The sequence below is a fragment of the Ranitomeya imitator genome, chromosome 2 (genome assembly GCF_032444005.1).
Source record: "Ranitomeya imitator isolate aRanImi1 chromosome 2, aRanImi1.pri, whole genome shotgun sequence".
Lineage (NCBI taxonomy): Eukaryota > Metazoa > Chordata > Amphibia > Anura > Dendrobatidae > Ranitomeya > Ranitomeya imitator.
In genome coordinates, this window is record NC_091283.1 from 296,212,047 (window position 1) to 296,235,074 (window position 23,028).

General features: G+C 49.9%; 2 protein-coding genes across 2 annotated transcripts in view; one reads left to right on the forward strand and one right to left on the reverse strand.

Annotated features, from left to right (window-relative positions):
• The window catches only part of LOC138663293 (zinc finger protein 665-like), a 55,093-nt gene extending 42,097 nt beyond the window's left edge, over nt 1-12,996 (reverse strand). The window contains exon 1 of the mRNA XM_069749470.1: nt 12,924-12,996. Within this exon, the coding sequence (XP_069605571.1) occupies nt 12,924-12,929 (6 nt within the window). The 5' untranslated portion in view covers nt 12,930-12,996. The remainder of the gene's footprint in view (nt 1-12,923) is intronic.
• A 99-nt stretch (nt 12,997-13,095) lies between these two features.
• The window catches only part of LOC138663294 (oocyte zinc finger protein XlCOF22-like), a 54,314-nt gene continuing 44,381 nt past the window's right edge, over nt 13,096-23,028 (forward strand). The window contains exon 1 of the mRNA XM_069749473.1: nt 13,096-13,222. The gene's annotated coding sequence lies outside the window, so the exon portion shown is untranslated. The remainder of the gene's footprint in view (nt 13,223-23,028) is intronic.

The window sequence follows — 23,028 nt, forward strand, 5'->3', positions numbered from 1 at the left end:
ATGTGTATATATATATATAATATATATATATATATATATATATATATATATATATATATGTGTATATGTGTATATGTGTATATATATATATATATATATATATATATGTGTATATGTGTATATATATATATATAATATATATATATATATATATATGTGTATATATATATATATATATATATATATATATATATATATATATATATATATATATATATATATATATATATATATATATATATATATATATATATATATATATACACACACACACATTTTTTTTTTTGCACACCTCGTGACTTAATTTATAAGTAGTGTGGACTCCCATACGTGAAGGGAGGGAATATACAGGTGCCGTCATGGGATCAGAGAAATACCGTTATCGGTAAGTAACTACGATATTCTCTTACCCCATGACGGCACTAACGAGAGAATTTCAAAGAATGAAAATTTTAGGGTGGGACCACTTCCTCAAGAACTCTCCTACCAAAAGTCAAGTCTGAGGGAGAAGATAGATTAAGCTGATAGTGCTTGAAGAATGTAGAGGGGGAAGACCAAGTGGCTGCTCTACATATTTGATCTATTGATGCTCCACCACGTTCAGCCCAAGAGGTTGCCACCGACCTGGTTGAATGGGCCTTAATTGTGTCCGGAGCTTGCTCTCCGGAAGAGGTATATGACATCTTGATGGCATCTCTTACCCACCTCGCCAACGTGGCTTTCGATGCTTTCTGACCCTTATTTGGTCCCTGAAAGCAGACAAACAGAGCCCTTCCTTTTCTACACTCCCTTGTGGCTGATAGATAGTGTGTCAGACATCTCTCTACATCTAGTGTGTGTAGAGCCTCCTCTTTTTTGTTTTTTGGATTGGGGCAAAAAGATGGTAACGCTATCTCTTGAGATCTGTGGAATTTTGACGCCACTTTGGGAAGGTAAGAAGGGTCAGTTTTGAGGATTACTCTGTCATCTAATATTTGTGTTAGAGGTGGGTAGGCTGATAAGGCCTGCAGATCACTAATCCTGCGAGCTGAGGTTAGGGCCACCAATAAACAGGTTTTCCAAGATATTTTCAGTGAAGCCTGAGATAAAGGTTCGAACGGCGCCTTAGTTAGTGCTGAAAGGACTAAGTTCAGGTCCCAGGGAGGAGCGGTGAGATGTATAACTGGTCTGGACCTAGTGGATGCTCTAACAAATCTTTTTACCCAGTGATTCCCTGCCAAATCCTGATTATAAAGGGCACCCAATGCTGCAATCTGAACTTTCAGGGTGTTTGTTGCCAGGCCTTTCTCTAATCCTTTTTAATGCGTCTGCTACTTGGGATTTAATTAAATCTTTTAATTCAGATGTGAAACTTGGTGTCTCCTCATCAATGGTGTTCTTAATACATGGCGCACAGAGTTTTTTAACCCATGAATCCGGCAAATCTGCTGAACAAAGCGGGCATACTCTATGTTTACTTTTCCCCTGGCATTTCTTTCCTAAGGAAACAATAAATCACTATTAGAATTTATACTTTCACAGAGGTCACTTACCCTCCTAATGTGAGGAAGATACCGGCTGTGGCTTGGAGGATGCCTCCTCCACTTGAACCACCGTCTCCCTCCTGGATCCACCAGAGCCTCTGCTGCGCTGGGATCCTGAGCTGCTGCGCTGCGTGGGTTTTCTTGAAGAATGGCGCTCCTTCAGGTTCTTTGTTACAGGGGCCTGTGAAATTTCTTCTACCGACTGCTCTATTCCACTCATGGTGGTAATCTCTGAGCAGCGGTATGCCCCTTTCCTTCTGGATATATACTGATGGAGCGGCGCCAGGCAACTTCCGGTTTACCCAGAGGTGCCTTGCGCCGCCCCGGAAGTGCCCTCGCGCCTGCGCAGTAAGCCGCCGAACCCCTCGCGCGCGCTCACTGTTTGCCGGCTCACAGGAGGGACGGAGCTTCCGCAGCCGCCGCTGCTCCCAGCGTTCCCTGTCGGAGACCGGCGTCCCCACCTCCTGTGTGCCTCATGGATCGGTGGAGAAACCTCCAGGTAGCCGCCGCTACCTATTGCCGATCGTCCTACTTTGAAAGGGAAGAGGCAGGCTCTCTTCTTGTCTCTTCACTGCCTCCCCTCTGCGCACATCTACGAGGCCCGCCGACCCCGGATCGCGCCCTCAGGGAGGAATCCACCTAGGACCGTGGCAGGGCCCCCCGCTGCCTGAACTCGGCCTGATGGTCCCTGGACTCCTGGATGGTGAGTTGTGGGATCCCCGTCGGGGACAGGAAACCGAACTGAGGTGGAGGAGAGGTCCCGCCTTTTTAACCTGTGGGTTTCCTGTCCCTGAGGGCGGATCCCTCTCTCTCGTTAGTGCCGTCATGGGGTAAGAGAAAAGATAACACTCACATGTTAAAAGCATGGCGGGCACCCCAGGCTAGTGCAGTTTCCATACATCCCAGTCCATGGGATGTACTCAGCTCTTCCAGAAAAATAGGACAAGGAGTCCAGAAGAAGAAATCCAGCAGAAAGGGGTGAGCTGGGGAGCCTGCCACAACTTAATACCTTAAGGCTTTGACATCACAGAAGGGCTGGCTTATCCAGACCCTCCTCTCTCTACCTCCTGAGTACTTCAATCTTAAATTTATCTACTTGCTATAACTTCGCTACAAAACATGACAGAGTCAGACTCAACCCATCATTCATCTCGGATTAACGTGAGCATTCTAATGAGATCAAATATGTCCTAACTGGGATACATATTTACAGAGAAACCCCTACTTCTTTACCAGACGGAGTTAGAAGCCCGAGTTTCAAGGGATGTGTAGATACACCGAGTGAGAATACGAATATATATTTTCGTATTTCTAGCTTAAATCGTTTTCCTAATATCTAACAAAAACTAAACAAAGAATCTTTCATGAATTTTTGGAGCCACTTTTCCATTGTCCAGCTAGTGGAAGATTCTAACCTGGTCGTAAATACCGTTCGGCCATAAAACTCCCCACACTCTCTGAGAAGGAAAGCCAGGAATTGGCAGCTACAAACTGTTACTCCAAGAAGGGGGGCTTAGCCCACGCAGGCTAGCAAGAGAACTACTTATGATATTTCATACCATATCGTGACACAGGCTACACCCCACCAGCTGCTCCTCCAGACATCACCCACATTTTTAGGCAGCGGAGACAGCAGCAGCAGACTGAGCCATAAGACCAACTGCAACTACTGCTGGATACCTTTGCACTCACTCAGTCCCTGGTAGCAGCTCCTCCAGAATCTGCCTGATAAGTTCAGCTCAGCACTGCAGCCAGCCAGGGACGGAGATCAGAGCAGAGAACTGCTCTCTCCGCCCACAATGTCACACTGGCTGCCTTCTCTTAACCCCTATGTGCCTGCCTGGCTGCACTGACTGAGTGAGAAGATGCTTATGTCAGAGCTGGCACATAGGGGTTAAGAGAACGCAGCCAGCAGTGACTTTGTGGGCGGAGAGAGCATGTTCTCCTGCTCTGCTCTCCCAGCTGTATCTATGACAGCGTGAGTGGGCCCCCCTCTCTCCCCAGGGCCCCGGCATTTGCCCAGGTGCGCCGGGTGCTGACGCCGGCCCTGGCCAGTAGAATATATGGGCTCCTGCCAGGTCCTGACTGCAGCCCATACAGTCTAGCCGGCTCACTGGTGAAGACACTAGACTGTACGGGCTCCTGTCAGGTATATATTATTGTAGATATAGACTGTACGGGCTCCTGTCAGGTGTATATTATTGTAGATATAGACTGTACGGGCCTCTGTCAGGTGTATATTATTGTAGATACAGACTGTTCGGTCTCCTGTCAGGTGTATATTATTGTAGATATAGACTGTACGGGCTCCTGTCAGGTGTATATTATTGTAGATATAGACTGTAGGGCTCCTGTCAGGTATATAGTATTGTAGATATAGACTGTACGGGCTCCTGTCAGGTATATATTATTGTAGATACAGACTGTACAGGCCCCTGTCAGGTATATATTGTAGATACAGACTGTACGGGCCCCTGTCAGGTATATATTGTAGATACAGACTGTACGGGCTCCTGTCAGGTCTATAGTATTGTAGATACAGACTGTATGGGCTCCTGTCAGGTATATATTATTGTAGATATAGACTGTACGGGCTCCTGTCAGGTATATATTATTGTAGATATAGACTGTACGGGCTCCTGTCAGGTATATATTATTGTAGATACAGACTGTACGATCTCCTGTCAGGTCTATATTATTGTAGATACAGACTGTACGGGCTCCTGTCAGGTATATATTATTGTAGATACAGACTGTACGGGTGTTATAACCTGGTGGTCAGGACAATAATGAACCTGGTGGTTAAGAGCACACGGAATGACCTGATAGTTACTGATAATAAGGACGAGCTCTGGGACGTGGGAACTCTGCTGACCGCAATCCCTAAACCTATCAAACACACTAGAAATAGCCGTGGATTGCGCCTAACACTACCTATGCAACTCGGCACAGCCTAAGAAACTAGCTAACCCTTAAGATAGAAAAATAAGCCTACCTTGCCTCAGAGAAATTCCCCAAAGGAAAATGCAGCCCCCCACATATAATGACTGTGAGTAAAGATGAAAATACAAACACAGAGATGAAATAGATTTAGCAAAGTGAGGCCCGACTTACTAAACAGACCGAGGATAGGAAAGGTTACTTTGCAGTCAGCACAAAAACCTACAAAAGACCACGCAGAGGGCGCAAAAAGACCCTCCGCACCGACTCACGGTGCGGAGGCGCTCCCTCTGCGTCCCAGAGCTTCCAGCAAGCAAGACAAATTAAAAGCAAGCTGGACAGAAAAAATAGCAAACCAAAGAAATCCAAGCTGGAACTTAGCTTCTGATGGGAAGACAGGTCACGAGAACGATCCAGGAGTGAACAGACCAATACTTGAACATTGACAGGTGGCGTGGAGCAAAGATCTAAGTGGAGTTAAATAGAGCAGCAGCTAATGAATTAACCTCGTCACCTGTGAAACTCAGAAACACCCACCAGAGGAAGTCCATGGACAGAACCAGCCGAAGTACCCTTCATGACCACAGGAGGGAGACCGACAACAGAATTCACAACAACGGGCTCCTGTCAGGTATATAGTATGGTAGATATAGACTGTACGGGCTCCTGTCAGGTATATATTATTGTATAGACTGTACGGGCTCCTGTCAGGTATATATTATTGTAGATATAGACTGTACGGGCTCCTGTCAGGTCTATAGTATTGTAGATACAGACTGTATGGGCTCCTGTCAGGTATATATTATTGTAGATACAGACTGTATGGGCTCCTGTCAGGTATATATTATTGTAGATATAGACTGTACGGGCTCCTGTCAGGTATATATTATTATAGATACAGACTGTACGGGCTCCTGTCAGGTATATAGTATTGTAGATATAGACTGTACGGGCTCCTGTCAGGTGTATAGTATTGTAGATCTAGACTGTACGGGCTCCTGTCAGGTGTATAGTATTGTAGATACAGACTGTACGGGCTCCTGTCAGGTATATAGTATTGTAGATATAGACTGTATGGGCTCCTGTCAGGTGTATAGTATTGTAGATATAGACTGTATGGGCTCCTGTCAGGTGTATAGTATTGTAGATATAGACTGTATGGGCTCCTGTCAGGTATATAGTATTGTAGATGCAGACTGTATGGGCTCCTGTCAGGTATATATTATTGTAGATACAGACTGTATGGGCTCCTGTCAGGTATATATTATTGTAGATACAGACTGTATGGGCTCCTGTCAGGTGTATAGTATTGTAGATGCAGACTGTATGGGCTCCTGTCAGGTATATATTATTGTAGATACAGACTGTATGGGCTCCTGTCAGGTATATATTATTGTAGATACAGACTGTATGGGCTCCTGTCAGGTGTATAGTATTGTAGATGCAGACTGTACGGGCTCCTGTCAGGTATATATTATTGTAGCTATAGACTGTACGGGCTCCTGTCAGGTGTATAGTATTGTAGATGCAGACTGTACGGGCTCCTGTCAGGTATATAGTATTGTAGATATAGACTGTATGGGCTCCTGTCAGGTGTATAGTATTGTAGATATAGACTGTATGGGCTCCTGTCAGGTATATAGTATTGTAGATGCAGACTGTATGGGCTCCTGTCAGGTATATATTATTGTAGATACAGACTGTATGGGCTCCTGTCAGGTATATATTATTGTAGATACAGACTGTATGGGCTCCTGTCAGGTATATAGTATTGTAGATGCAGACTGTATGGGCTCCTGTCAGGTGTATATTATTGTAGATGCAGACTGTACGGGCTCCTGTCAGGTATATAGTATTGTAGATACAGACTGTATGGGCTCCTGTCAGGTACAGTATATAGTATTGTAGATACAGACTGTACGGGCTCCTGTCAGGTATATATTATTGTAGATATAGACTGTACGGGCTCCTGTCAGGTATATATTATTGTAGATATAGACTGTATGGGCTCCTGTCAGGTATATATTATTGTAGATATAGACTGTATGGGCTCCTGTCAGGTATATATTATTGTAGATATAGACTGTATGGGCTCCTGTCAGGTATATATTATTGTAGATATAGACTGCACGGGCCCCTATCAGGTATATATTGTAGATACAGATTGTACTGGCTCCTGTCAGGTATATATTATTGTAGATATAGACTGTACGGGCTCCTGTCAGGTGTATATTATTGTAGATACAGACTGTACGGGCTCCTGTCAGGTATATATTATTGAGAGATTGCACACTTTACAAGCAATGTAAGGAAAAACCTAAGGATAGTATGATATCACAAAGCTTGATGGAGGATAACAATATGAATGGCAAACCATTCGGCAAAATAAAGAAAACCAAAGAAGGAAAAAAACGAACAACAAGGGTCAAAGAAATAATTAAAATGGAAACATGATAATATATGAAATAATCAAAATATAAATTTATTGGTAATGAATAGGGACAAAAAAGAAAAAAAATATAGCAATGTGGTACTAACCACACATAGTGTGTATCAGCCCACAACAAAACACTTCACAAAAAAGTCACAAATGTATAACATGTACATGGTACAAATTAGATGACATCCATCAATAATATATAGCCCGTAAGAGAATATTAAATATATATAACGTACAAGGGCATATAAATATCCATATAACATGAGATGATATGGGTATACAAATAAACAGGCAACCAACCAAAAGAGCAGAGTAATATCTGCTAACTCACATCAATGTATACGTGCCATAATGTAGTGGTCAGTAAGCATAGGTAATATATCCAAATAATACCATCTATACTATGTGAGACCCATCAAAGCCGTGACCTGCAGCTGCAAGGTAACCGGTCACAGCATGCGAATCATAGAGGAATGGTTACCTGTAAGGTGTGGTGAGTGTGGACAGATGCGCCCCGACGCGCGTTTCGGATCAAGAGTCCTTCGTCAGGGGCCTCTTGATCCTAAGGCCTAAACTGGGCTGGGCGGTCCAGACCCATGTCTTCCTCCTACTGACATTAAGCTAAAACGGATTAGCTTTGCCAGTTGGTAGTGTACCCTCCTCTACAGGAAATACCTAAAAAAATGTTTTGCATAGCATAAGCAGCATACACCCATTTTTTCTGTGTACCCCAATGAAGCATTAGCCCCCCCACATTAACCAGAAGGCCACACAGCTTAACCTCGCTCCCCCAGTCAGAAACCTCCACCTCACATTAACCAGCGGACCCCACAGGATAAACCCAAAGCCCACCAGACATTCCCTCCCACAAGCATAAATCCCCATATGACGCCCCCTGCCCCCAACCATAAATCCCATCAGACACCCCCCCCCCCCCCCCAATCGGATGCCACCCCAGCTTATCTGTTGTGAATTCCGCTCTTGGGCTCCCTCCGGTGGTTGTAAGTAGTATTTTTGTGAGTTCTGCTCTTGGGCTCCCTCCTGTGGTTTTGAGTGGTATGGCTGCTTCTTGGGTTTAGTTTCTGCAGCTGTTTTCACTGATCGTCTTATGGGCTCGGCTATTTTAGTCTGGCCTTAGCCCTCATTCAATGCCAGTTGTCAATTGTTCCAGCCTGGAGTCATTGCTCTTTGGATTTTCCTGACACTCTGACCAGTTCTGCTAAGCTAAGTTCTTGCTTGTCCTTTGCAGTTCTCTTATTGTGGACTTTATTGTTCTGTACTGTCTTTGTTTTTGCTCATTTGTGGAGTTTATCAGTATGGATCTATTCAGCTAGCTGGAAACTCTGGGCAGCAGAGTTTGCCCTCCACACCTTTAGTCAGGTGTGGAGATTTTTGCATTTCTCTGCGGTGGACTTTTCCTAGGGTTTTTTACTGACCGCACAGTGCTCTTTCCTGTACTATTTCCTATCTAGCTAGAAGTGGCCTCCTGTGCTAAATCTTGTTTCATACTACGTATGTCATTTCCTTCTCCTCTCACAGTCAATACATGTGGGGGGCTATCTATCCTTTGGGGATTTTCTCTGAGGCAAGATAGTTTTCCTGCTTCTGTCTTTAGGGGTAGTTAGCTCTTAGGCTGTGACGAGATGCCTAGGCCAAGTTAGGAGCATTCCACGGCTGCTTCTAGTGTTGTGTTGAGCTTACGGACTACGGTCAGTATAGCTGCTACCTACTCAGAGCTAGTCCCATGTCGCTCCTTAATCACCAGATCATAACACTTATCCCCCAAGCATAAACCCCCATCAGACGTCCACCCCTCCTCCAAGCATTACTCCCATCGTACACCACGCCCACCCAAGAATAAACCCCCACCGGACGGCCAAACCCCCACCGGACGCGGACCCCCCCACCCAGCACACACTCCCATCCAGCACAAACCCCCCCCCCCATCGGACGTCCACCCCCGACCCAGCCTAAACCCTTATCGGACATCCACTCCACCCAGCCTAAGCCCTCATCAGCCCCCCCAAACCCAACCCATAAGCAGGTTGCTCCCCAATAAAGGGGATCCCCCAGTAAGCAGCAGGTCACCCCCCAATAAAAGGGATCCCTCGGTAAGCAGCATGTCGCCTCCCCACGTCCCACCACAGGCAGGTCGCCTCCCCACGTCCCACCACAGGCAGGTCGCCTCCCCACGTCCCACCACAGGCAGGTCGCCTCCCCACGTCCCACCACAGGCAGGTCGCCTCCCCACGTCCCACCACAGGCAGGTCGCCTCCCCACGTCCCACCACAGGCAGGTCGCCTCCCCACGTCCCACCACAGGCAGGTCGCCTCCCCACGTCCCACCACAGGCAGGTCGCCTCCCCACGTCCCACCACAGGCAGGTCGCCTCCCCCCGTCCCACCACAAGCAGGTCGCCTCCCCACGTTTCACCACAAGCAGGTCGCCTCCCCACGTTTCACCACAAGCAGGTCGCCTCCCCACGTTTCACCACAAGCAGGTCGCCTCCCCACGTCCCACCACAAGCAGGTCGCCTCCCCACGTCCCACCACAAGCAGGTCGCCTCCCCACGTCACACCACAAGCAGGTCACCACCACAGGGGTCCCCCAATAGCCTGCAGCAGATCTCCCCCCACATCCCACAAGCAGATAGCCCTCAAATCCCACCACAGGGGTCCCCCCCAATAGACAGGTCACGCCCCCCAAACCGAACCACAAGCATGTCACCCTCAAACCCCACCACAGGTCTCCCCCACTAAAAGGGGTCCACCCCGTAAGCAGCAGGTCACCTCCAAACCCCACCACGGGGTCCCCCCTCCCCACGTCCCGCCACAGGCAGGTCGCCTCCCCACGTCCCGCCACAGGCAGGTCGCCTCCCCACGTCCCGCCACAGGCAGGTCGCCTCCCCACGTCCCGCCACAGGCAGGTCGCCTCCCCACGTCCCGCCACAGGCAGGTCGCCTCCCCACGTCCCGCCACAGGCAGGTCGCCTCCCCACGTCCCGCCACAGGCAGGTCGCCTCCCCACGTCCCGCCACAGGCAGGTCGCCTCCCCACGTCCCGCCACAGGCAGGTCGCCTCCCCACGTCCCGCCACAAGCAGGTCGCCTCCCCACGTTTCACCACAAGCAGGTCGCCTCCCCACGTTTCACCACAAGCAGGTCGCCTCCCCACGTCCCACCACAAGCAGGTCGCCTCCCCACGTCCCACCACAAGCAGGTCGCCTCCCCACGTCACACCACAAGCAGGTCACCACCACAGGGGTCCCCCAATAGCCTGCAGCAGATCTCCCCCCACATCCCACAAGCAGATAGCCCTCAAATCCCACCACAGGGGTCCCCCCCAATAGACAGGTCACGCCCCCCAAACCGAACCACAAGCATGTCACCCTCAAACCCCACCACAGGTCTCCCCCACTAAAAGGGGTCCACCCCGTAAGCAGCAGGTCACCTCCAAACCCCACCACGGGGTCCCCCCTCCCCACGTCCCACCACAGGCAGGTCGCCTCCCCACGTCCCGCCACAGGCAGGTCGCCTCCCCACGTCCCGCCACAGGCAGGTCGCCTCCCCACGTCCCGCCACAGGCAGGTCGCCTCCCCACGTCCCGCCACAGGCAGGTCACCACCACATCCCACCACAGGGGTCCCCCAATAGCCTGCAGCAGATCTCCCCCCACATCCCACAAGCAGATAGCCCTCAAATCCCACCACAGGGGTCCGCCCCAATAGACAGGTCACGCCCCCCAAACCGAACCACAAGCATGTCACCCTCAAACCCCACCACAGGTCTCCCCCACTAAAAGGGGTCCACCCCGTAAGCAGCAGGTCACCTCCAAACCCCACCACAGGGGTCCTCCCCAACAGCCAGCAGGTGCCCCCCAAAATCCCACCACAGGGGTCCCCCACAATAGCCAGCAGCAGCAGGTGCCCTCCACAATATCCCACCACAGGGGTCCTGTTGTGAATTCTGTTGTCGGGCTCCCTCCTGTGGTCATGAATGGTACTTCGGTTGATTCTGTCCATGGACTTTCTCTGGTGACTGTGGGTGTTTCTGAGTTCCCTTCCACAAGTGACGAGCTTAGTTCGTTAGCTGGCCAATCTATTTAACTCCACTTGGATCTCTGTTAGATGCCAGCTGTCAATGTAGTTCTATGGTCTAGTTCGCTCCGGATCGCCTGCTTGCTACTGCAAAAGCTAAGTTCTTCCTGCTTTTTTCTGGTTTTTGTATTTTTTCTGTCCAGCTTGTTTTGTGAATTTTCTTTGCTTGCTGGAAGCTCTGGGACGCTGAGGGGCGCCTCCGCCCGTTAGTCGGTGCGGAAGGTTTATTTTTCCCTGCTCTCTCTGCGTGGCTTTTTGTAGGGTTTTGTGCTGACCTCAAAGTTATCTTTCCTATACTCAGTCTGTTTAGTAAGTCGGGCCTCTCTTTGCTAAATCTATTTCATCTCTGTGTTTGTGATTTCATCTTTACTCACAGTCAATATATGTGGGGGGCTGCCTTTTCCTTTGGGGAATTTCTCTGAGGCAAGGTAGGCTGTATTTTCTTCTTCTAGGGCTAGTTAGCTCTTAGGCTGTGCAGAGGCGTCTAGGGAGAGTCAGGTACGCTCCACGGCTATTTTTAGTATGTGTGATAAGAGTAGGGATTTCGGTCAGCAGAGTTCCCATTTCCCAGAGCTTGTCCTATGTTTTTGTAGCGATCAGGTTTTTTCTGTGTGCTCCTGATCATCTGGTCCACTTTTGTCCTAACCACCAGGTCATAACAGGGTCCCCCACAACATCCCACCACAGGGGTCCCCCACAAAAGCCAGCAGCAGTAGGTGCCCCCCCAAGATCTCCCCACAGGGGTCCCCCACAACATCCCACCACAGGGGTCCCCCAAAATAGCCAGCAGCAGCAGGTGCCCCCCAAAATCTCACCACAGGGGTCCCCCACAATAGCCAGCAGCAGCAGGTGCCCCCCAAAATCTCACCACAGGGGTCCCCCACAATAGCCAGCAGCAGGTGCCCCCCCCCCAAAAAAAAATCTCACTACAGGGGTCCCCCACAATAGCCAGCAGCAGGTGCCTCCCCCCCCCAAATCTCACCACAGGGGTCCCCCACAATAGCCCACCACAGGGGTCCCCCACAATAGCCAGCAGCAGGTGCCCCCCCAAATCCCACCACAGGGGTCCCCCACAATAGCCAGCATCAGGTCCCCCCCCAAAATCCCACCACAGGGGTCCCCCACAACAGCCAGCAGCAGCCACCCCAAAATGTCACCACAGGGGACCCCCACAATAGCCAGCAGCAGCAGGTGCCCCAAAATCCCACCACAGAGGTTCCCCACAATAGCCAGCAGCAGGTGCCCCCCAAAATCTCACCACAGGGGTCCCCCACAACAGCCAGCATCAGTAGGTGCCTCCCCAAATCCCACCACAGCGGTCCCCCACAACAGCAGGCAGCAGTAGGTGCACCCCAAAATCCCACAACAGCGGTCCCCCACAATAGCCAGCATCAGGTGCCCCCCCAATCCCAAAAGGGGTCCCCCAACAGCCAGCAGCAGCCCCCACCAAAATCCCACCACAGGGGTCCCCCACAATAGCCAGCAGCAGGTGCCCCCCAAAATCCCACCGCAGGGGTCCCCCACAATAGCCAGCAGCAGGTGCTCCCCAAAATCTCACCGCAGGGGTCCCCCACAATAGCCAGCAGCAGGTGCCCCCCAAAATCTCACCGCAGGGGTCCCCCACAACAGCCAGCATCAGTAGGTGCCTCCCCAAATCCCACCACAGGTGCCCCCCAAAATCCCAACACAGGGGTCCCCCCTACAATAGCCAGCAGCAAGTGCCCCCTAAAATCCCACCACAGGGGTCCCCCACAATAGCCAGCAGCAACAGGTGCCCCCCAAAATCTCACCACAGGGGTCCACCACAACATCCCACCACAGGGGACCTCCACAATAGCCACCAGCAGCAGGTGCCCCCCAAATCCCACCACAGGAGCCCCCCTAATAGCCAGCAGCAAGAAGCATTTTTTCACCCTGAAACCACTAACCTCCATGTGCCATGGCGTCCACAAGCTACATCATGCTGCTTTCTCTGCCGCCTTGGTGACGTGAACTCAAAACACGCCCCCTCCCGATAGGACACGCCTCCGGAAATGACGTCACACCTGGAAGGAGCCCATACACTCTAGCATTTACCCTTCTCCAGCAGCCTCAGCAAAACGCAGCTTCCTGCTATTGACTCCTCATTGGAGTACATGAGGCCCCGCCCCTTCCGGTTACATCATGATTCCAAGGAATCACTCCTCCCCCTCAAGAAATCAACTCCATTCTAGATGCTACCATAGTGGTGAGTGCTGGAGGCTCCATTATTCTCTATGTGGAGTGCGGCTCTGCGGGTGGAGGTCGGTGCTGGAGGCTCCATTATTCTCTATGTGGAGTGCGGCTCTGCGGGTGGAGGTCGGTGCTGGAGGCTCCATTATTCTCTATGTGGAGTGCGGCTCTGCAGGTGGAGGTAGGTGGTGGAGGCTCCATTATTCTCTATGTGGAGTGCGGCTCTGCAGGTGGAGGTAGGTGGTGGAGGCTCCATTATTCTCTATGTGGAGTGCAGCTCTGCGGGTGGAGGTCGGTGCTGGAGGCTCCATTATTCTCTATGTGGAGTGCGGCTCTGCGGGTGGAGGTCGGTGCTGGAGGCTCCATTATTCTCTATGTGGAGTGCGGCTCTGCGGGTGGAGGTCGGTGCTGGAGGCTTCATTATTCTCTATGTGGAGTGTGGCTCTGCGGGTGGAGGTCGGTGCTGGAGGCCCCATTATTCTCTATGTGGAGTGCGGGTGGAGGTCGGTGCTGGAGGCTCCATTATTCTGTATGTGGAGTGCGGCTCTGCGGGTGGAGGTCGGTGCTGGAGGCTCCATTATTCTCTCTGTGGAGTGCGGCTCTGCGGGTGGAGGTCGGTGCTGGAGGCTCCATTATTCTCTATGTGGAGTGCGGTTCTGTGGGTGGAGGTCGGTGCTGGAGGCTCCATTATTCTCTCTGTGGAGTGCGGCTCTGCGGGTGGAGGTCGGTGCTGGAGGCTCCATTATTCTCTATGTGGAGTGCGGCTCTGCGGGTGGAGGTCGGTGCTGGAGGCCCCATTATTCTCTATGTGGAGTGCGGCTCTGCGGGTGGAGGTCGGTGCTGGAGGCTCCATTATTCTCTATGTGGAGTGCGGCTCTGCGGGTGGAGGTCGGTGCTGGAGGCTCCATTATTCTCTATGTGGAGTGTGGCTCTGCGGGTGGAGGTCGGTGCTGGAGGCCCCATTATTCTCTATGTGGAGTGCGGCTCTGCGGGTGGAGGTCGGTGCTGGAGGCTCCATTATTCTCTATGTGGAGTGTGGCTCTGCGGGTGGAGGTCGGTGCTGGAGGCCCCATTATTCTCTATGTGGAGTGTGGCTCTGCGGGTGGAGGTCGGTGCTGGAGGCTCCATTATTCTCTATGTGGAGTGTGGCTCTGCGGGTGGAGGTCGGTGCTGGAGGCTCCATTATTCTCTATGTGGAGTGCGGCTCTGCGGGTGGAGGTCGGTGCTGGAGGCCCCATTATTCTCTATGTGGAGTGCGGCTCTGCGGGTGGAGGTCGGTGCTGGAGGCTCCATTATTCTCTATGTGGAGTGCGGCTCTGCGGGTGGAGGTCGGTGCTGGAGGCTCCATTATTCTGTATGTGGAGTGCGGCTCTGCGGGTGGAGGTCGGTGCTGGAGGCTTCATTATTCTCTATGTGGAGTGCGGCTCTGCGGGTGGAGGTCGGTGCTGGAGGCTCCATTATTCTCTATGTGGAGTGCGGCTCTGCGGGTGGAGGTCGGTGCTGGAGGCTTCATTATTCTCTATGTGGAGTGTGGCTCTGCGGGTGGAGGTCGGTGCTGGAGGCTCCATTATTCTCTATGTGGAGTGCGGCTCTGCGGGTGGAGGTCGGTGCTGGAGGCTCCATTATTCTCTATGTGGAGTGTGGTTCTGCGGGTGGAGGTCGGTGCTGGAGGCTCTATTATTCTCTATGTGGAGTGTGGCTCTGTTGGTGGAGGTCGGTGCTGGAGGCTCCATTATTCTCTATGTGGAGTGCGGGTGGAGGTCGGTGCTGGAGGCTCCATTATTCTGTATGTGGAGTGCGGCTCTGCGGGTGGAGGTCGGTGCTGGAGGCTCCATTATTCTCTATGTGGAGTGCGGCTCTGCGGGTGGAGGTCGGTGCTGGAGGCTTCATTATTCTCTATGTGGAGTGTGGCTCTGCGGGTGGAGGTCGGTGCTGGAGGCTCCATTATTCTCTATGTGGAGTGTGGCTCTGTTGGTGGAGGTCGGTGCTGGAGGCTCCATTATTCTCTATGTGGAGTGCGGGTGGAGGTCGGTGCTGGAGGCCCCATTATTCTCTATGTGGAGTGCGGCTCTGCGGGTGGAGGTCGGTGCTGGAGGCTCCATTATTCTCTATGTGGAGTGCGGCTCTGCGGGTGGAGGTCGGTGCTGGAGGCTTCATTATTCTCTATGTGGAGTGTGGCTCTGCGGGTGGAGGTCGGTGCTGGAGGCTCCATTATTCTCTATGTGGAGTGTGGCTCTGTTGGTGGAGGTCGGTGCTGGAGGCTCCATTATTCTCTATGTGGAGTGCGGGTGGAGGTCGGTGCTGGAGGCCCCATTATTCTCTATGTGGAGTGCGGCTCTGCGGGTGGAGGTCGGTGCTGGAGGCTCCATTATTCTCTATGTGAAGTGCGGCTCTGCGGGTGGAGGTCGGTGCTGGAGGCTCCATTATTCTCTATGTGGAGTGCGGCTCTGCGGGTGGAGGTCGGTGCTGGAGGCTCCATTATTCTCTATGTGAAGTGCGGCTCTGCGGGTGGAGGTCGGTGCTGGAGGCCCCATTATTCTCTATGTGGAGTGCGGCTCTGCGGGTGGAGGTCGGTGCTGGAGGCTCCATTATTCTGTATGTGGAGTGCGGCTCTGCGGGTGGAGGTCGGTGCTGGAGGCTCCATTATTCTCTATGTGGAGTGTGGCTCTGCGGGTGGAGGTCGGTGCTGGAGGCTCCATTATTCTCTATGTGGAGTACGGCTCTTCGGGTGGAGGTCGGTGCTGGAGGCTCCATTATTCTCTATGTGGAGTGCGGCTCTGCGGGTGGAGGTCGGTGCTGGAGGCTCCATTATTCTCTATGTGGAGTGCTGCTCTGCGGGTGGAGGTCGGTGCTGGAGGCTCCATTATTCTCTATGTGGAGTGCTGCTCTGCGGGTGGAGGTCGGTGCTGGAGGCTCCATTATTCTCTATGTGGAGTGTGGCTCTGCGGGTGGAGGTCGGTGCTGGAGGCTCCATTATTCTCTATGTGGAGTACGGCTCTTCGGGTGGAGGTCGGTGCTGGAGGCTCCATTATTCTCTATGTGGAGTGTGGCTCTGCGGGTGGAGGTCGGTGCTGGAGGCTCCATTATTCTCTATGTGGAGTACGGCTCTTCGGGTGGAGGTCGGTGCTGGAGGCTCCATTATTCTCTATGTGGAGTACGGCTCTGCGGGTGGAGGTCGGTGCTGGAGGCTCCATTATTCTCTATGTGGAGTGTGGCTCTGCGGGTGGAGGTCGGTGCTGGAGGCTCCATTATTCTCTATGTGGAGTACGGCTCTTCGGGTGGAGGTCGGTGCTGGAGGCTCCATTATTCTCTATGTGGAGTACGGCTCTGCGGGTGGAGGTCGGTGCTGGAGGCTCCATTATTCTCTATGTGGAGTGCTGCTCTGCGGGTGGAGGTCGGTGCTGGAGGCTCCATTATTCTCTATGTGGAGTGCGGCTCTGCGGGTGGAGGTCGGTGCTGGAGGCTCCATTATTCTCTATGTGGAGTGTGGCTCTGCGGGTGGAGGTTGGTGCTGGAGGCTCCATTATTCTCTATGTGGAGTGCGGCTCTGCGGGTGGAGGTCGGTGCTGGAGGCTCCATTATTCTCTATGTGGGGTGCGGCTCTGCGGGTGGAGGTCGGTGCTGGAGGCTCCATTATTCTCTATGTGGAGTGCGGCTCTGCGGGTGGAGGTAGGTGCTGGAGGCTCCATTATTCTCTATGTGGAGTGCGGCTCTGCGGGTGGAGGTCGATGCTGGAGGCTCCATTATTCTCTATGTGGAGTGCGGCTCTGCGGGTGGAGGTAAGTGCTGGAGGTTCCATTATTCTCTATGTGGAGTGCGGGTGGAGGTCGGTGCTGGAGGCCCCATTATTCTCTATGTGGAGTGCGGCTCTGTGGGTGGAGGTCAGTGCTGGAGGCTCCATTATTCTCTATGTGGAGTGCGGCTCTGCGGGTGGAGGTCGATGCTGGAGGCTCCATTATTCTCTATGTGGAGTGCGGCTCTGCGGGTGGAGGTCGGTGCTGGAGGCTCCATTCTCTATGTGGAGTGCGGCTCTGTGGGTGGAGGTCAGTGCTGGAGGCTCCATTATTCTCTATGTGGAGTGCGGCTCTGCGGGTGGAGGTCGATGCTGGAGGCTCCATTATTCTCTATGTGGAGTGCGGCTCTGCGGGTGGAGGTCGTTGGTGGAGGCTCCATTATTCTCTATGTGGAGTGCGGCTCTGCGGGTGGCGATCGGTGCTGGAGGCTCCATTATTCTCTATGTGGAGTGTGGCTCTGCGGGTGGAGGTCGGTGCTGGAGGCTCCATTATTCTCTATGTGGAGTGCGGCTCTGCGGGTGGAGGTCGGTGCTGGAGGCTCCATTATTCGCTATGTGGAGTGCGGCTCTGCGGGTGGAGGTCGGTGCTGGAGGCTCCATTATTCTCTATGTGGAGTGCGGCTCTGCGGGTGGAGGTCGGTGCTGGAGGCTCCATTATTCTCTATGTGGAGTGCGGCTCTGCGGGTGGAGGTCGGTGCTGGAGGCTCCATTATTCTCTATGTGGAGTGCGGGTGGAGGTCGGTGCTGGAGGCCCCATTATTCTCTATGTGGAGTGCGGCTCTGCGGGTGGAGGTCGGTGCTGGAGGCTCCATTATTCTCTTTGTGGAATGCGGGTGGAGGTCGGTGCTGGAGGCTCCATTATTCTCTATGTGGAGTGTGGCTCTGCGGGTGGAGGTCGGTGCTGGAGGCTCCATTATTCTCTATGTGGAGTATGGCTCTGCGGGTGGAGGTCGGTGCTGGAGGCTCCATTATTCTCTATGTGGAGTGCGGGTGGAGGTCGGTGCTGGAGGCTCCATTATTCTCTATGTGGAGTGTGGCTCTGCGGGTGGAGGTCGGTGCTGGAGGCTCCATTATTCTCTATGTGGAGTGCGGCTCTGCGGGTGGAGGTTGGTGCTGGAGGCCCCATTATTCTCTATGTGGAGTGCGGCTCTGCGGGTGGAGGTCGGTGCTGGAGGCTCCATTATTCTCTATGTGGAGTGCGGCTCTGTGGGTGGAGGTCGGTGCTGGAGGCTCCATTATTCTCTATGTGGAGTGCGGGTGGAGGTCGGTGCTGGAGGCTCCATTATTCTACCGGATTAAAGTTAGTCTGCAGTTAGCTATTAGATATTAGTTAGCTATTCGATTTTCCATGAATGGTGAATTATACATAGTGGATATTGTTTGGGTAAAATTTTGATCAGGACTTTGAGACGTTTATTTTGACTACTTGTGGTCCTGGGTTATTCAAGTAAATCGCTTATGTCGCACATAATCAAACACACTCAATCGTACATAAGTTCAATTTGAAAACAGGTACCCTTGACCACTACTACTCAAAATGACCAGATCAATGTCCTGAATAATATTTACCAAAAAAAATATCAACTCTATGTGTAGTTCAGAAGTTATTCACGTAAATCGCTTATGTCGCGAATAAACAAACGCACTTAATCGTACGTAAGTTCAATTTGAAAACAGGTACCCTTGACCACTACTACTCAAAATGACCAGATCAATGTCCTGAATAATATTTACCAAAAAAAATATCAACTCTATGTGTAGTTCAGAAGTTATTCACGTAAATCGCTTATGTCGCGAATAAACAAACGCACTTAATCGTACGTAAGTTCAATTTGAAAACGGGTACCGTTGACCACTAATACTCAAAATGAACATATCAATGTCCTGAACAATATTTACCAAAAAAAATATCAACTCTATGTGTAGTTCAGAAGTTATTCACGTAAATCGCTTATGTCGCGAATAAACAAACGCACTCAATCGTACGTAAGTTCAATTTGAAAACAGGTACCCTTGACCACTACTACTCAAAATGACCAGATCAATGTCCTGAATAATATTTACCCCCAAAAATATCAACTCTATGTAACATAGTAACATAGTAACATAGTTAGTAAGGCCGAAAAAAGACATTTGTCCATCCAGTTCAGCCTATATTCCATCATAATAAATACCCAGATCTACGTCCTTCTACAGAACCTAATAATTGTATGATACAATATTGTTCTGCTCCAGGAAGACATCCAGGCCTCTCTTGAACCCCTCGACTGAGTTCGCCATCACCACCTCCTCAGGCAAGCAATTCCAGATTCTCACTGCCCTAACAGTAAAGAATCCTCTTCTATGTTGGTGGAAAAACCTTCTCTCCTCCAGACGCAAAGAATGCCCCCTTGTGCCCGTCACCTTCCTTGGTATAAACAGATCCTCAGCGAGATATTTGTATTGTCCCCTTATATACTTATACATGGTTATTAGATCGCCCCTCAGTCGTCTTTTTTCTAGACTAAATAATCCTAATTTCGCTAATCTATGTGGGTATTGTAGTTCTCCCATCCCCTTTATTAATTTTGTTGCCCTCCTTTGTACTCTCTCTAGTTCCATTATATCCTTCCTGAGCACCGGTGCCCAAAACTGGACACAGTACTCCATGTGCGGTCTAACTAGGGATTTGTACAGAGGCAGTATAATGCTCTCATCATGTGTATCCAGACCTCTTTTAATGCACCCCATGATCCTGTTTGCCTTGGCAGCTGCTGCCTGGCACTGGCTGCTCCAGGTAAGTTTATCATTAACTAGGATCCCCAAGTCCTTCTCCTTGTCAGATTTACCCAGTGGTTTCCCGTTCAGTGTGTAATGGTGATATTGATTCCCTCTTCCCATGTGTATAACCTTACATTTATCATTGTTAAACCTCATCTGCCACCTTTCAGCCCAAGTTTCCAACTTATCCAGATCCATCTGTAGCAGAATACTATCTTCTCTTGTATTAACTGCTTTACATAGTTTTGTATCATCTGCAAATATCGATATTTTACTGTGTAAACCTTCTACCAGATCATTAATGAATATGTTGAAGAGAACAGGTCCCAATACTGACCCCTGCGGTACCCCACTGGTCACAGCGACCCAGTTAGAGACTATACCATTTATAACCACCCTCTGCTTTCTATCACTAAGCCAGTTACTAACCCATTTACACACATTTTCCCCCAGACCAAGCATTCTCATTTTGTGTACCAACCTCTTGTGCGGCACGGTATCAAACGCTTTGGAAAAATCGAGATATACCACGTCTAATGACTCACCGTGGTCCAGTCTATAGCTTACCTCTTCATAAAAACTGATTAGATTGGTTTGACAGGAGCGATTTCTCATAAACCCATGCTGATATGGAGTTAAACAGTTATTCTCATTGAGATAATCTAGAATAACATCCCTCAGAAACCCTTCAAATATTTTACCAACAATAGAGGTTAGACTTACTGGCCTATAATTTCCAGGTTCACTTTTAGAGCCCTTTTTGAATATTGGCACCACATTTGCTATGCGCCAGTCCTGCGGAACAGACCCTGTCGCTATAGAGTCACTAAAAATAAGAAATAATGGTTTATCTATTACATTACTTAGTTCTCTTAGTACTCGTGGGTGTATGCCATCCGGACCCGGAGATTTATCTATTTTAATCTTATTTAGCCGGTTTCGCACCTCTTCTTGGGTTAGATTGGTGACCCTTAATATAGGGTTTTCATTGTTTCTTGGGATTTCATCTAGCATTTCATTTTCCACCGTGAATACCGTGGAGAAGAAGGTGTTTAATATGTTAGCTTTTTCCTCGTCATCTACAACCATTCTTTCCTCACTATTTTTTAAGGGGCCTACATTTTCAGTTTTTATTCTTTTACTATTGATATAGTTGAAGAACAGTTTGGGATTAGTTTTACTCTCCTTAGCAATGTGCTTCTCTGTTTCCTTTTTGGCAGCTTTAATTAGTTTTTTAGATAAAGTATTTTTCTCCCTATAGTTTTTTAGAGCTTCAATGGTGCCATCCTGCTTTAGTAGTGCAAATGCTTTCTTTTTACTGTTAATTGCCTGTCTTACTTCTTTGTTTAGCCACATTGGGTTTTTCCTATTTCTAGTCCTTTTATTCCCACAAGGTATAAACCGCTTACACTGCCTATTTAGGATGTTCTTAAACATTTCCCATTTATTATCTGTATTCTTATTTCTGAGGATATTGTCCCAGTCTACCAGATTAAGGGCATCTCTAAGCTGTTCAAACTTTGCCTTCCTAAAGTTCAATGTTTTTGTGACTCCCTGACAAGTCCCCCTAGTGAAAGACAGGTGAAACTGCACAATATTGTGGTCGCTATTTCATAAATGCCCGACCACCTGCAGATTTGTTATTCTGTCAGGTCTATTAGATAGTATTAGGTCTAAAAGTGCTGCTCCTCTGGTTGGATTCTGCACCAATTGTGAAAGATAATTTTTCTTGGTTATTAGCAGAAACCTGTTGCCTTTATGGGTTTCACAGGTTTCTGTTTCCCAGTTAATATCCGGGTAGTTAAAGTCCCCCATAACCAGGACCTCATTATGGGTTGCAGCTTCATCTATCTGCTTTAGAAGTAGACTTTCCATGCTTTCTGTTATATTTGGGGGTTTGTAACAGACCCCAATGAGAATTTTGTTACCATTTTTCCCTCCATGAATTTCAACCCATATGGACTCGACATCCTCATTCCCTTCGCTAATATCCTCCCTTAAAGTGGACTTTAGACAAGACTTTACATAGAGACAAACCCCTCCTCCTCTCCGATTTTTACGATCCTTTCTAAACAGACTATAACCCTGTAAGTTAACTGCCCAGTCATAGCTTTCATCTAACCATGTCTCGGTTATTCCCACTATGTCAAAGTTACCTGTAGATATTTCTGCTTCTAGTTCTTCCATCTTGTTTGTCAGGCTTCTGGCGTTTGCGATCATGCAGTTTAGAGGATTTTGTTTTGTTCCAATCTCCTCACTGTGGATTGTTTTAGAAATGTTCTTACCTCCCTTCAGAGTATGTTTTCCTGGGTCGTCTTTGTTCGAGTCTAATGTTTTTCTTCCCGTCCCCTCTTCTTCTAGTTTAACGCCCTCCTGATGAGTGTAGCGAGTCTTCTGGCGAATGTGTGTTTCCCAGGTTTGTTGAGGTGTAGTCCGTCTCTGGCGAGGAGTCCATCATACCAGTAATTCACACCGTGGTCCAGGAATCCAAATCCTTGTTGTCTGCACCATCGTCTTAGCCAGTTGTTTGCATCAAGGATCCTGTTCCATCTCCTGGTGCCATGCCCGTCTACTGGAAGGATAGAAGAAAAAACTACCTGTGCATCCAGTTCCTTTACTTTCTTCCCCAACTCTTCAAAGTCCTTGCAGATTGTCGGTAGGTCCTTCCTTGCCGTGTCATTGGTGCCAACATGTATCAGAAGAAATGGGTGGACGTCCTTGGAGCTGAAGAGCTTTGGTATCCTATCGGTCACATCCTTGATCATCGCACCTGGAAGGCAGCATACTTCTCTTGCAGTTATGTCCGGTCTGCAGATGGCTGCTTCTGTGTTTCTCAGTAGTGAGTCTCCCACCACCACCACTCTTCGTTGCTTCTTGGCTGTACTTTTTGCTGTCACTTGTTGCTGTGTGCCCTTTTCTTTTTTGCTTGCTGGTATTGCTTCATTCTTAGGTGTGCCATCTTCATCCTCTACAAAGATTTGATATCGGTTCTTCAGTTGTGTGGTTGGTGATTTCTCCATGGTCTTCTTGCTTCTTTTGGTCACATGCTTCCACTCATCTGCTTTTGGAGGTTCTCTGACACTTTTTTCACCTTCTGTGACCAGTAGAGATGCTTCTGTTCTGTCTAGAAAGTCTTCATTCTCTTTGATGAGTTTCAAAGTTGCTATTCTTTCTTCCAGACCCCGCACCTTTTCTTCTAAAAGGGCCACTAGTCTACACTTCTGACAGGTGAAATTCGATTCTTCTGGTCGATCTGTGAACATGTAGCA